The sequence below is a fragment of the Colossoma macropomum genome, unplaced genomic scaffold (assembly GCF_904425465.1).
Source record: "Colossoma macropomum unplaced genomic scaffold, Colossoma_macropomum, whole genome shotgun sequence".
NCBI classification, from domain to species: Eukaryota; Metazoa; Chordata; class Actinopteri; order Characiformes; family Serrasalmidae; genus Colossoma; species Colossoma macropomum.
In genome coordinates this window covers 17,489,574-17,502,587 of record NW_023494801.1, presented here as the reverse complement: position 1 = coordinate 17,502,587, position 13,014 = coordinate 17,489,574, and the positions used below count along the sequence as shown (strand labels likewise).

The 13,014-nt window shown below is 39.4% G+C and overlaps 1 protein-coding gene and 1 non-coding gene across 2 annotated transcripts; one reads left to right on the top strand and one right to left on the bottom strand.

Moving 5' to 3' along the window:
- The first annotated feature begins 2,684 nt into the window (after positions 1 to 2,684).
- Positions 2,685 to 8,704, top strand: ankrd40 (ankyrin repeat domain 40). The gene is made up of 5 exons (XM_036590201.1): positions 2,685 to 3,237; positions 3,972 to 4,120; positions 4,223 to 4,810; positions 5,037 to 5,218; positions 6,389 to 8,704. Exons 1-5 carry the CDS (start codon positions 3,104 to 3,106, stop codon positions 6,533 to 6,535), a joined length of 1,200 nt encoding a protein of 399 aa, XP_036446094.1. The 5' UTR covers positions 2,685 to 3,103; the 3' UTR covers positions 6,536 to 8,704.
- Positions 8,705 to 12,929: 4,225 nt separating this feature from the next.
- On the bottom strand, positions 12,930 to 13,011 carry trnas-gcu. Its single transcript has one exon. It is a non-coding gene; the product is annotated as a tRNA-Ser (tRNA).
- Between the last annotated feature and the right edge of the window lie 3 nt (positions 13,012 to 13,014).

Genomic DNA, 13,014 nt, shown 5'->3' with positions numbered 1-13,014 from the left:
TGTATGTGTGGAAGAGGGACAGATAATAGGACTACACAGAACCAGCACAGGAGAGGCAGCCCGGGGAGCCAGAACAGGGCAGGGCGCCGACACAGGAGCTGTACTGGGGACCAGCACTGGAGCAACTCAGACGGCCTACTTTGGAGGAGCCACTCGGCGGGTCAGCACTGGAGGAGATACTTGAGAGACCGGCACTGGAGCAGCACAAAGGGCAAGCACAGGAGTTCACTGGTGCTATCTGGAGAACTGGGCGGCACTGTAGGTGCAGGAGCACTCTGAGGAGCTATTACCCAAGGAACTGACCTAGGAGTCAGGAGGAGAGACCTTGGAAGCTGGAGCACTATCTTTGAAAAATCAGTGGAATTCCCCATTAAAGTTGACCTGTTTACCTCATTTAAAAGACAGTCAACTTTCAAAAGGGAAAGACATTTGACTTTTTTCTGATTTTTGATTACATCATTGTGCACAAGCACCCACCACCACCAGCTATTATTAAGAGAAAGCTCTGAGCCAGCTCAGAGACCCTTTCTGATACCACACATCATGGTGAAAGGGGAATGCATTATAATTTCCATTTACATTGACTTTAGGACCCTGATTGGACAAGTAGAACCAAAATAATGTCCACCAGGGGGCACTAACATTACATTTTATTGAGAGACATACAGAGTTTCAGATCAATATTGTTTTACTGATAAACAATTAGTTTAGTTTTCCATTTAGAGTGGATCTAGAGCAGGCCACACACATATCATCTTCAGATCAAGTAACCTAGGAAAATAATGTTAGCATTGGTAAAAGCAGACTGCATTAAATTCTTTTACACACAGTAAATGTGTTTTTTTTTACCTTTTAAATGTATCTTTAAAGAGATCAAGTCCTATAAGAAAGTGCATGTTACAGATTGTAGAATCAAAAATGCCCTTTGACATCAATGTGGAATAATCAGTGTAAATGTGCATGGTGTGGTAGAAGGTGTTTTTCTGAAAGATGCAGTAATTATACCATTAGCTTAAGCACAAAGATTCTGGTTGTAAGCTAAGGCAATGCTTGCAGGCAATAAAAGATTGTTGAAACTTGGAAATGATGTACACATTAGAATCAAAGTGTACATCTTTTTTCTATTTGTTATTTGTTTAAAAACAGCACTAGCCATTTGCTTCGATGAATGAAAGGTATAGCACACAGCTGTCACATTTCAAACCATCAATCATGTGGGGTGCCTGTGAACTCAAACCTTCAGCTGTGCTTCAGGTTTTTGTGCCAGCAGTATATTTGTCAGGACAGGATTCTCTCAGGCTGCTGTTGGCAAATGTCCTTCAGATTTAGAACAGCACCCTCATGGTCATAGTTCTTTATCATATTCTCAACATAAAATAAACAATACTAAACTAAAGCACTGTTTCAAAGTTCAGAACACTCTGGACCTAAACATATTTTCTATGGCAGGCTTTAGAAGATCTAAAATATGATAGTTCAGTTTACTTATTTTATTTAGTTGGATAATTATCTTAAAGACACAGAATTATTTACTGGCATTTCACCGGCTAGCCAGCATTAGCATTACATGGTAGCTATAACGATCAATTAGACAAGATTTTTAACCATTTTGCATGTGAATAATAATAATAATAATAATAATAATAATAATAATAATAATAATAGTAATAATAATAATAATAATAATAATAATCTAATTTGACTTTTGTTCCAGTTGGCTGCTATTATATTTCTCCTAATTGTGCATAGGTTTATCCTGTACAAGCTAAACTCATGCATAGATGTGGTTTAGCTTTACAGTAAATGGGCATTTTTCTTAAAGGGAAATTCCACAGATATATCACAGTGTCTGCTTATAGAGAGACCTTCAGATTTCTTTACAGTGGTGGTGATAGGAACCAGGGGTCCCTATGTCTACAACACAAGCCACTTTATTTACTATCCAAAGCTGCAATGAACCTACACGTCTTCTTTGCTTTTATATTTAATGTTAATGATGGTAAAATACTGGTAAAGGTGGAAAATAAAAATTATCTGGGGACTATTTTGCCTCAACCCTTAATGTACCCCTCCACCATAAATAGATTAAAAATAAATATGATTAAGATACATTTTAGGCCAAATATTTATCACAAAACTACTGCAAAATGACTTAGAGACCAGGCTGAGTACTTATAACCATTCATGTAACTAATAACTTTCTGTGAGGGAGCTTTTAGAAGCATTAAACACTTCAGACGTCTGGTTCCTTCCACTACCACTGCGAACAATTCTGACTTGCTAAGCTTCTCCAGAACAAAGCATTTTACACTAATCCACTCTAAATGACTTTGTTTACATCTTAACCATTTAATTAAGCAGATTTTTTTAAAATCGGCGTGGTTCCCCTTTAAGCGGGTATTTACCCCATTTTACAAATAATTATTGCGAATAAAATAAATAAAACGCCATTTTTTCAGTTACTTTATGAATGGTTTAATATATTTCAGATGCTAATTACTGTGCTTTCACAACGCTCTGGTGGTATAATTTCAACAACTAGAAAATCCGCGACAGAGATAAAAGCAGCGTTCGACAAATGGTGGGTAAAGGTGGATCGGAAGGGTGTGTTTTATTACAGTGGTGACTCGTGTTAGATGAAAACTGGCCTGCTGCTGAACCTTATCATCAAAATAGCTTACAATAACAGAAAGGAGGAGGCTAGGCTAACCGGTCCATAGAAACTAGGAACCCAATACATCGTCCTCTGTTGTCACACTCAAAACTGACCCCCTTAATGGGAAGAGTGCTTCCTGCCGATAGGGGACTTCGCTAGTCGGCGAAGCTTTTAAATAATTAGCTGTTGGAAGTGTATTTATGAAGTTGTTATTTTGTGGTGGGTTGGCCAGTTAACAGAGTTAAGATAGTCTAAAGTATTTCATAGAGTCTTTAAGGGTTTAATATCATTATTATAATTATAATCGCTACAACAACACGCAACAATTTCATGAAGGCGAGCAGCTACGGTCCCGGCTGGTTGGGATAGCAAGTTCTTGGCAGAAGGCAGTTTATACGGCCTGTTCGTATGAAAGTTAACTGCTAACTAACCTAGGTTAGCTGAATTATGTCAACGTCGTCTTTGGACAAAGAACTGCAAGAGCGGTTAAGAGAGGCAAGTGCCATCGGAGACATTGACGAAGTCCGGACTCTAGTCGAGAGCGGAGTCAACATCAACTCTCAAAACGAAATCAACGGATGGTACGTTGGCGAAAATGGCTACGAGTTGCTCATGGAATGCTTGTTTTAAGTTACTTTGCTGATTTGACAGCTGCTGCTAACTTAGATACGCCTTTACCCTTTTTACACATGAAATCTAATAAATCTCAGCTCCACCCGAGGACTAGCAGGCTAGCTTGCTGGCTAGCTGGAAGCTGTACTCCTGAGTCCTGGCTGTGGTGGCATGCGTGCTGAAAGCTAGCAATAGATACAGTTATGGGTTATCCAGTGAAGCAGCTTGCCAGGTTTTACTTAATTCTGTATTATATAACGAAATAGTGAAAAGACCTTTCGGTGGTTTGCTAAGAGTTTGTTGTGTAAGTGTTGCCGGACGTTTGCCCGGTTTCTTGTTGCGTGTGAACGTAAACAAAAGAAGATTAAGTCCATGAGCATCTATTTTAAGACTTCTATTACAAAGCCTTGCTTAATTGTTTAAAGGGGCAGTCCAGGCAAAGTGAAAAATTTTACCATGTTATATCTGTTGCAAACATGTCCAGTCTCCTCCTACGGTGGAGCCACGATAGATTAGGGTGAGATTTTCTGCTTGTAAACTTTAGGAACCGGGAGGAGGGAGGATTTTCTGAAAATCTCCAAACACTTTGAGGTTAATGCCTGAGGGTGGGCTGTTTAAAGTTTTTTTTCTTCTTCTTCTGCTTCTATTTTTAATAACACTGTCATGTAACATTAAGTAATTTACTGTCACTTTACTTAAACAGGACGTGTTTGCACTGGGCATGCAAAAGAAACCACAAACACATAGTGGCATACCTTTTGAATTCTGGAGCTGACAAGGAAATCCTCACTGCAAAAGATGAGTTAGCTGTTCAGTTAACCTCCAAACCTGAAATCAGAAGACTGCTAGGAGGTATGTATGTAGTTGAAAGCATCTGCCTTTTGAATTTTCCTTATTACAGTTGTAAAGGTTTTTTTTGGTAGCCATAGTTTACTAGTGTTTATGTCTCTACAGTGGAGGAGGAGGATGTGCCTGAGGTGAAGGAACCAGAGCTGCCAATCATTCCAAACTATCTATCCAACCCACCTTTTTTGTATGGCAAGATGGATAAGGATGAGTTGAATCTAGCACGACATGTTTCTCAGAATGGCACCAGTGACCATTCGGAGTCTGTAGACTCTGAGCCAGCCACCCTGTCTCCGACACAAGAGCAGCAGCAACCTCCACAGCAACAGCAGCTGCCACAGAGCCTATATGTAGACAACCAGAGCCAGCAAGCAGTGTCCTACATTTCTGTGGTGGAGCAGAATGGCATTGTGCCAAGCCCGGTGGTTAACAGGCCCTTGTCCATGGAGACGTCCCCCGAGGCCCACCACGGCAACCATAGTGAATTTACCCACAATCACACCATTGCCCAGAATGGCCCCGTGTGCCCCCCGCTACCCTCACCAGGTGCAGGCACAAACCAGGCGTCCGTCTCCAACCCCACCGTTACCCGACAGCAGTCTCTGCCCCAGCAGCTAAACTGCTCGCAGCCTGGAGGCTCTATGCCTGCCTTCCAGCCCTTCTTTTTCACCAGCACCTTCCCCGTCAATGTGCAGGGTATGTGAAATGGAAATCTGTTTGAAAAACCGTGCACCAGAAGACTTCTTGCAAGGTCCTTGCAGTACCAGTGAAACTACTGTGGCATTTAGATACTGGGTAACTGCTCTTGTTCTAATTTTCTGATAAATAATAAGATTCCATTTGTGCTCTCTCTCTCTCTCTCTCTCTCTCGCTCTCTCTCTCTCTCTCTCTCGCTCTCTCTCTCTCTCTCTCTCTCTCTCAGAGCTGGTCCTGAAAGTGCGGATCCAGAATCCTCATGCCAGAGAAAATGATTTCATTGAAGTGGAGCTAGACCGGCAGGAGTTGACATACCGGGCACTGCTGCGTGTCTGTTGCCGTGAGCTGGACATCAGTGCCGAACATGTGGAGAAGATTCGCAAGCTTCCGAACACCATGCTCAGAAAGGTATGTGTATATTTGTTTAGTTTTTTCCCTGTAACTCAGCTAATTGTAAATACAGTTTTACTGCATTTACTAAAACAGTTGGGACAAGACATAAAACACAAATAAAAACTGCAATGAATTGTAATGCCATTTTGTTCTTTAATTAAACAAAAACAGTACAAAGACAAGATATTTGGTAATTTACCTCATAAACTTCATTGTTTTTTGTGAATGTGCTCATTCTGAATTTGATGTTTGGAACACATCCTAAAAATGTTGAGGCAGCAGAAAATATTCAAATTTAAAAAAAATGTGATGTGGTCATATTTGGCTATAACAGAAACATCCAGCTAAAACCTAGTGTTTTATGAGCAAGGAGGGGTTGAGGTTTGCCGCTTTGCAAAAAATGTGTCCGTGAATAATCCAGCAGTTTAAGAACAGTGTTTCTCGATGAGCAATTGCAAGGATTTCATGTATTTTGCGCTCACGGTGCAAAATATCATCAGAAGATCAGGGAATCCAGAGTAATCTTTATGCAAAGGTCAAGGCTGAAAACTACAAGGCTGAAAACACTTCTCTGTCTGACAGTCTGATGGACGAGTCTGGATTTGGCGAATGCCAGGAAAACGTTACCTGCCTGACTGCATTGTGCCAACTGTAAAATTTGGTGGAGCAGGGATAATGTTATGGGGTTGTTTTTCAGTGGTTGGCCTAGGCCCCTTAGTTCCAGTGAAGGGAAATCTTAATGTTTCAGCATACCAAGAACGCTCTTCTGGATGAATGGACAAAAAATTCTCATAGACACACTCCAATATCTTGTATAGCTGCAAAGGGGGGGGGACCAACTCCATATTAATGCCTATGGATTTAGAATTGTATGTCAAAGCTCCTGTAAGTGTAATGTTGAGGTGTCCTAATACTTTTGTCCATATACTTTAACTTCTTAAGAACATATTCACACTGAATCTTATGCATAGGTATGTACTGGGGAGCAGCACCAGACAAGCATTTATGGAATGACAATCAACTCGACCAGCAAGATTTTATCACTAGTCACGTGTATGCAAGTGCTTTCTGAACGTTACGATTAACCTTACAGTAATCATACCAGAGATCAGATGGAATGCTATAAGTCCTGTTTGATGCATACAGCTAATTTTCCTTCATTTTGTCCTTGTTTTGGCATGACAGGACAAAGACGTGGCTCGACTACAAGATTTTCAGGAGCTGGAAGTTGTGTTGGAGAAGGCAGAGGGTTTGTCTCTGTTCTCTGGAGGCCCAGGGGGGCTGACTGATAGGCCCTGCTACAACATGAAGGCTTCCAGGCTGACTTACTAGCTCCCTGCACCAGACCCAGGATGAGGTGGACTGACCTATTCCCCATCTGGGGATTCTAGCCCTAAAAGCCCAATTCATAGTTAGTTTCAGTACTTAAAATCAGATACCATTCTTCCATTTTCCTCCTCAATGTATACATCATATTACCCATATACCTTCTCCACCAAAACTTGTGGACCTTGCCCAATGCATGTTCGCTGCAACTGTTTAAAGAACTGTTTGAGGGGCATCTCCTGCACCACAGTTACGTTTAGTTAGTTTTGCTTCATGTCAGAAAAGTATACAGATTTGAGCAGGAGTCTTTCATGGATCATGAGCTCATGCTGTAGTATCCATTGTTTTTGAATATTCAAATTCTTCTTGTGTGCCATTGGGCTGCAAGAAAGTATTCAAAACCATCACCTCCCCTGCTGTTGGGCTATGTTAAGTATTGCGATCTGACTGATTGCTGTGTGTGCTTATCAGGCCACCGTGTGGTTTGCACACAGCTCACATGGAAAGGCAAACCTTGACCTGTACCAGCACTTTGTTGGTTTTTAATTTTTTTTGTCACCTTGTCAACATGCATTTACACAGTCCTCCCACTAGAGGCTAATTTACCTTAATGTTTGTATTGGCAAAGCACATTGCAAATTGGTTTGAATGAGGAAAGTCCTTTTTTAAAGTGTGTAGTCGCATGTTTCAGTTATGCTAATGGAAGCTTCAGGTTGAACTTCAAACGGAGGATATTTTTATGTGCGTTTGCCAGACAATTCCCTGTGCACTTTACAAACAACAACAAAACAGTTACTTGTAATGCATGGGGCTTTATACTTTAGGTTTTTTTTAATACAACAGTGCTGTGCTGACTATATCAATGCCTTTGCTGCTCCTTCAGTCTCTGTAAGCCAAGCCAAAAACTAGTGGAAATGTTTGACGAAACTGTCGGTTCTAAACCATGTTGTCACAATCTCGTAAACAAAAGCAGAATGTCCTTTGTTCCTTATGTACTGAATAATGTAGCAAAACTTATTTTACTGTTCCTTTTTTATTGTAAGGGTTAAGATAAGCTCAAGAACACAATTAATTAATGCGAGCTTCCATGAACACTAACTGTCCCCAAAATTTGTTACTGGTTTAATTTAAAAAGAAAATAAGAAGGGCAACAGTACTATGTTGAATTTGGTTCTTTGGATACATTTTGCAAACTCTTTTTTTATGTTTCTAGGAAGTAGAATTCATACTTTGGTTGAATTATCGTTTTTGCAGCACCACCATTCAAGACAGTTCCCTGAAAGTCTGTACTGCACCCATAATTTGCAACAGTTTCTTGTCGTTTTGTCTGAATAAAACTTGTTGACGGCTCACAAACAAAGTAAAGTGCTCACACAGATGAGAAGGTTTGCTTTGTTGAATGAGCTGTTTCACAAACACTTTTTTGTTCTGTGTACAAAACAGTTGTGAACAAATATAAATTGGGCTTAACTGCGTATAATATGGAGACATAGATGCTGGTTCTGCATAGATTTTACTTTGCTTGAGACTGTTCATTTAAACACACTAAATTGTAAAGTAGTCTGAAGATATAGTTCTTTTGTAACACTTTAAATTATCTTAATATAAAAATGTGAATAGCAAAGCAGAAACTCTTGACCTTTAACCATCCCCTTACATACTATATTGCTGTATAATATAGATAGTTCTATATAATCTGTATAAAACTATCTATGATCTATAGTTTTTTTTTTTAAATCTTATTTTATAAATTAGCTACTTTTCATAGCTAGACTTGTGTGAGGAGGGGAGACTATTGAAAGGAAAAGGTAAGAGTACACTACAGCTGAAATGAAACCAAGCTCTTACTTATCTGTCTGTTTGCGGTTATGTCTTTGTGTCTGTCTTAACCTAGAACGACAAGGCAAACTGAAGGTTCATAGTGAAGTGAATTGATTGAACATGTTCATCAGCAGTATTCTATTACTCTGCTCTTTAAATTGTTTTAATTGGCTGAACTGTGGATTTTTCGCAAGGGGCTTGGTGGAGGAAGCTGGACAATGAAAAGTGCACTTGATTGAAATGGTTCCAAAGCTTCTGACTGGTGTAAGACAGAAATTCTTTGTGAAAAACTCTTAACAGTGTACTTACTGGTCATGTCCTAGAAGAAGAATACAGTTTGACTTAACCTATGCATCCAGACTCTGATCTTGCGTGTGTTTTGTGTACTTTGATACCCTCAGACACTTTTTTTTTTTGCCTTGTTTACTCTACGCTGTTTGGTACAGTATAGTAAATTTTATTCGCATTTCTGAATGCAGTGTTGTAAGGATGTGTACTGTCATTCAGGGGTGGCAAAATTAAAATAATTATGGTGTTTCTCAGGTATACCACTAGAGGGGAGGATTGAGTCACTGTTGATTTCCAACTGTATCCTGACTTGGTGCCAGATTTTTTTATTTTTTTTTTTATTCCTTTAAAAAAAACATTTTTTGTGTAGAAGATGCATAGGACATTTCTTCACCTTAGTCATGTTATTTACAAAAGGAGGCATCACCATTGCTTTCTGTGAACTGTAGATCCTGGGGCAATTTATATTACAAGAAATAACAGAGAATCTAAGGCTGTATAAAGTAATTGTTTATAAGTTCTGCTCCTAGGTATCCTTTGCCCTGCACAGATTCAGCCACAATTGTGTGCAAAGGTTTAGACACCCCTTTCCAAAGTGCAGATTTTGTTGAGTTTTGAAGTGAAAAGAAGTAAATATAACCTCTGCAGCAATTTAAAGCAGTAATGGTGGCATGTGCAAAAGTTTATAGACATCTTAGTAACACCCTCTTGGGCAGATATCGCAGCTTACTCATGCTTTGTACTACCCACTCTTTCTTGCCAAACACTTGTAGATTGTGATGTTCTTGCACAGCATGATTTAAAATCTACTTGATGGTTTGATTTGGATCATTGTTTTGTACAAGCCAGCCTCTTTTCAGCTGTAGCTTCTTGACGGACTGTGTCACATTTGCTTCTAGAATTTACTGATATTTATGCAATCTGTTTTTCGATCTACCCATGCAGTGCTTCATGTGCCACTTGCTGCCAAGCAGTCTTAAAGCATAATAGGTCCACTCCCACGCTGAAAAAAAAAAGTTGTTGAATTTAAATGAGAACATCAGTTCCAAACAGACAAGGACTTACACATAGAAATTATGTTGATGGAACATATTTCATTAATGTAGAGCAAATGTACATATTTACATCATGTAAATTTAAAGTAACCTTTTCTCCAACCATACCTTTGGGGATTGTGACCAAGGAGTTTCATTTTTACATCTTCAGTCCACGAAACTTGTTTCCAAAATGCTTTTGGCTTGTAGAAGTTGATCTAGATGTTGATTTGTATACTTCAGACGTTGGCTTTTTTGATGAGGTCACAGGTATGGTTTCCTTCTGATGACACTTCCTTGCAGATCATGCTTGCACAAGTAGTGCTGCTCAGTAAAAGTGTACTCTTGTCAGAGCTAAGCCTTCCTGCAGGTCCTTTGCGGTCATATGACGGTTTTTCATTCTGGCTAGCACACAAGCACCTTCTGGTTGTCCTTCAGCCAATACTGAGGTGGAGCCAATGGTTTAAAATGATCGCACTTGAATTCATAAATAAGAAATATAAAATGTTTTCAAGTGGCAAACAATATCAGTACAAACCCTGCAGCAATAGAGCACAAAGCAGCTTCATCATCTTTTTTTTTTTTTTATCTCTTGCCTCTAAAAACGACAGCTGGGATAGGCTCCAGCAACCCAGAGGGATAAGCAGTTTAGAAAGTGTGTGTGTGTGTGTTAATTTATTATTAATAATTATTATCCATTAATAATTATTAACATTATTTTGCTTGATTTTAGTTATAAAGCCAAATTAACATTATCTATTGACAGTTTGTCTTAGGACATCACTGTGCAGAAGAATACACAAAAATAATTTTTTAAGCAAAAAATGTTTTTGTTAAACTGTGGAACTGATAATTTGGTGGGCCTTGCAGTGGAAAAGTTTGAGAACCTCTGTAATGAAGTATACCTCACTTTTACTGCTCTAATTTTTGGCCACTTTTTTCTTTTCTATAACTTTAGAGGAAGCCTAGAAAAAAATGTAGATAAAATAATACCTGTGTAATAGAGTGGGTGTCAAAGACATATGCACAACAGTCGAAACCGCAGCACTAGTTCTGCACTAGTTGTGCGCTAAATGTTTATATTCCTGTTTGCTCTCTGCACAGTGGAACATCAGTTGCTGCGAAACTTCTGTCTGCTCTGTTTTCCTCAGCAAGTACACACCTAAAAATATAATTCATCAGTTCTTCAGTAAAGAAAATGGTTCTATATAGAACCAAGAACACTCAAAGCAACTGAGATCCAGTAATGCACACTTGACTTCAAGAGCACATCAGTCTTCAACAATTGTGTGATATTTAAAGATGTTCTCGTAGACAAAGCTGGGTTTGGATTCCATGCATCCAGAGCACAACGGATTAGAAGTCCACCTCCCTAAACTTTCGTCCAGCTCGGAAAAAGAATTACGAGTTTTTTGCCGTGTTGAATTTTTTTCTTTTACGTAGGTTTCATGGAGAATTGAAATACCATCTCAGAACAGAAATCGAACCTTTGACCTCAGGAGCAGATCAAGGTACAACATTAGTTTGGTGACTGAATATAGCCTTTTTGACAATGATGGGATTCAATCCCATGTGTGCGGAGCTCAACAGGTTAACAGTCCATCCCTCTAACCGTTCAGTAAATTGGGAAAAGGCATAGTGTGTCGTTTGCCATATAGAAATGTCTTCTTTTGGATAGGTTTCATGGAGAATTGCAATATCATCTCAGCACAAGAATAACACCTTTGACCTAAGCAGCAGACCGTGGTTCAACTTTACTTTGATGACTAAAGACAGCCTTTTCACCGAAGAAGCGATCTTCTGCTAAAACTTTTAGCCAACTCGTAAAAGTTGTTAGGGGTTGTTTGCCATAGAGAAAGTTTTTTCTTTTAAGTAGGTGTGATGGAGAATTGTGATACCATCTCAGAGAAAGCATTGCAATATCGACCTGAGATCAACATTTAATTTGATGACTAAAGAAAGCCTGTTCGACGAAGGTGGGATTCGAACCCACGCGTGCAGAGCACAATGGATTAGCAGTAAATCGCCCCAGTCCATGGAGCAGAGGTGCGTGTTCCTCGCTATAAGAACAAATCTAAGCGTTCTAGCGCTAACTATGTCCATTTAAGAGGGCTGAATGGCAAACACATGTCTAACCTTTAGAAACAGTACACTGCAACTTTCTATGGCCTACATTTTTGCCCACCTGTTTCTGTACTACACATTAAAATGTCATTCATATATTTTTAACAATATGTAGAGTGCGTGTCATGGAGTACTGCCATAGCATCTCAGAACAAGCACTGCACTTGTACTTTTCTGTGATAATAAAATAAATCTTTCTAGAGCTAACTATGTTTGTTTAACAGAGATTCATGTCAAACACATGTCTACAAATGTCAAACAGTACATTGGAACCTTCGACGCCCTACGTTTTTGACGCCCTGTTTATTTACTGGACAGTGAAGTGTCATTTGGTACTGAAATGTCGGCCAAACTTTTTACACTAAATAAGGTGGCGTCCTGAAATATTGAAATAGCAACTGAGATCCAGTAATGCACACTTGACTTCAAGAGCACATCAGTCTTCAACAATTGTGTGATATTTAAAGATGTCCTCGTAGACGAAGCTGGGTTTGGATCCCATGCATCCAGAGCACAACGGATTAGAAGTCCACCTCCCTAAACTTTCGTCCAGCTCGGAAAAAGAATTAGGAGTTTTTTGCCGTGTTGAATTTTTTTCTTTTACATAGGTTTCATGGAGAATTGAACTATCATCTCAGAACAGAAATTGAACTTTTGACCTCGGGAGCAGATCAAGGTACAACATTAGTTTGGTGACTGAATATAGCCTTTTTGACAATGATGGGATTCAATCCCATGTGTGCGGAGCTCAACAGGTTAACAGTCCATCCCTCTAACCGTTCAGTCAATTGGGAAAAGGCATAGTGTGTCGTTTGCCATATAGAAATTTCTTCTTTTGGATAGGTTTCATGGAGAATTGCAATATCATCTCAGCACAAGAATAACACCTTTGACCTCAGGAGCAGACCATGGTTCAACTTTACTTTGATGACTAAAGACAGCCTTTTCAACGAAGAAGCGATCTTCTGCTAAAACTTTCGGCCATTTAGTAAAAGTTGTTAGGGGTCGTTTGCCATAGAGAAAGTTTTTTTCTTTTAAGTAGTTATGATAGAGAATTGTGATACCATCTCAGAGAAGCATTGCACTATCGACCTGAGATCAACATTTAATTTGACGACTAAAGAAAGCCTGTTCGACGAAGGTGGGATTCGAACCCACGCGTGCAGAGCACAATGGATTAGCAGTCCATCGCCTTAACCACTCGGCCACCTCGTCGAC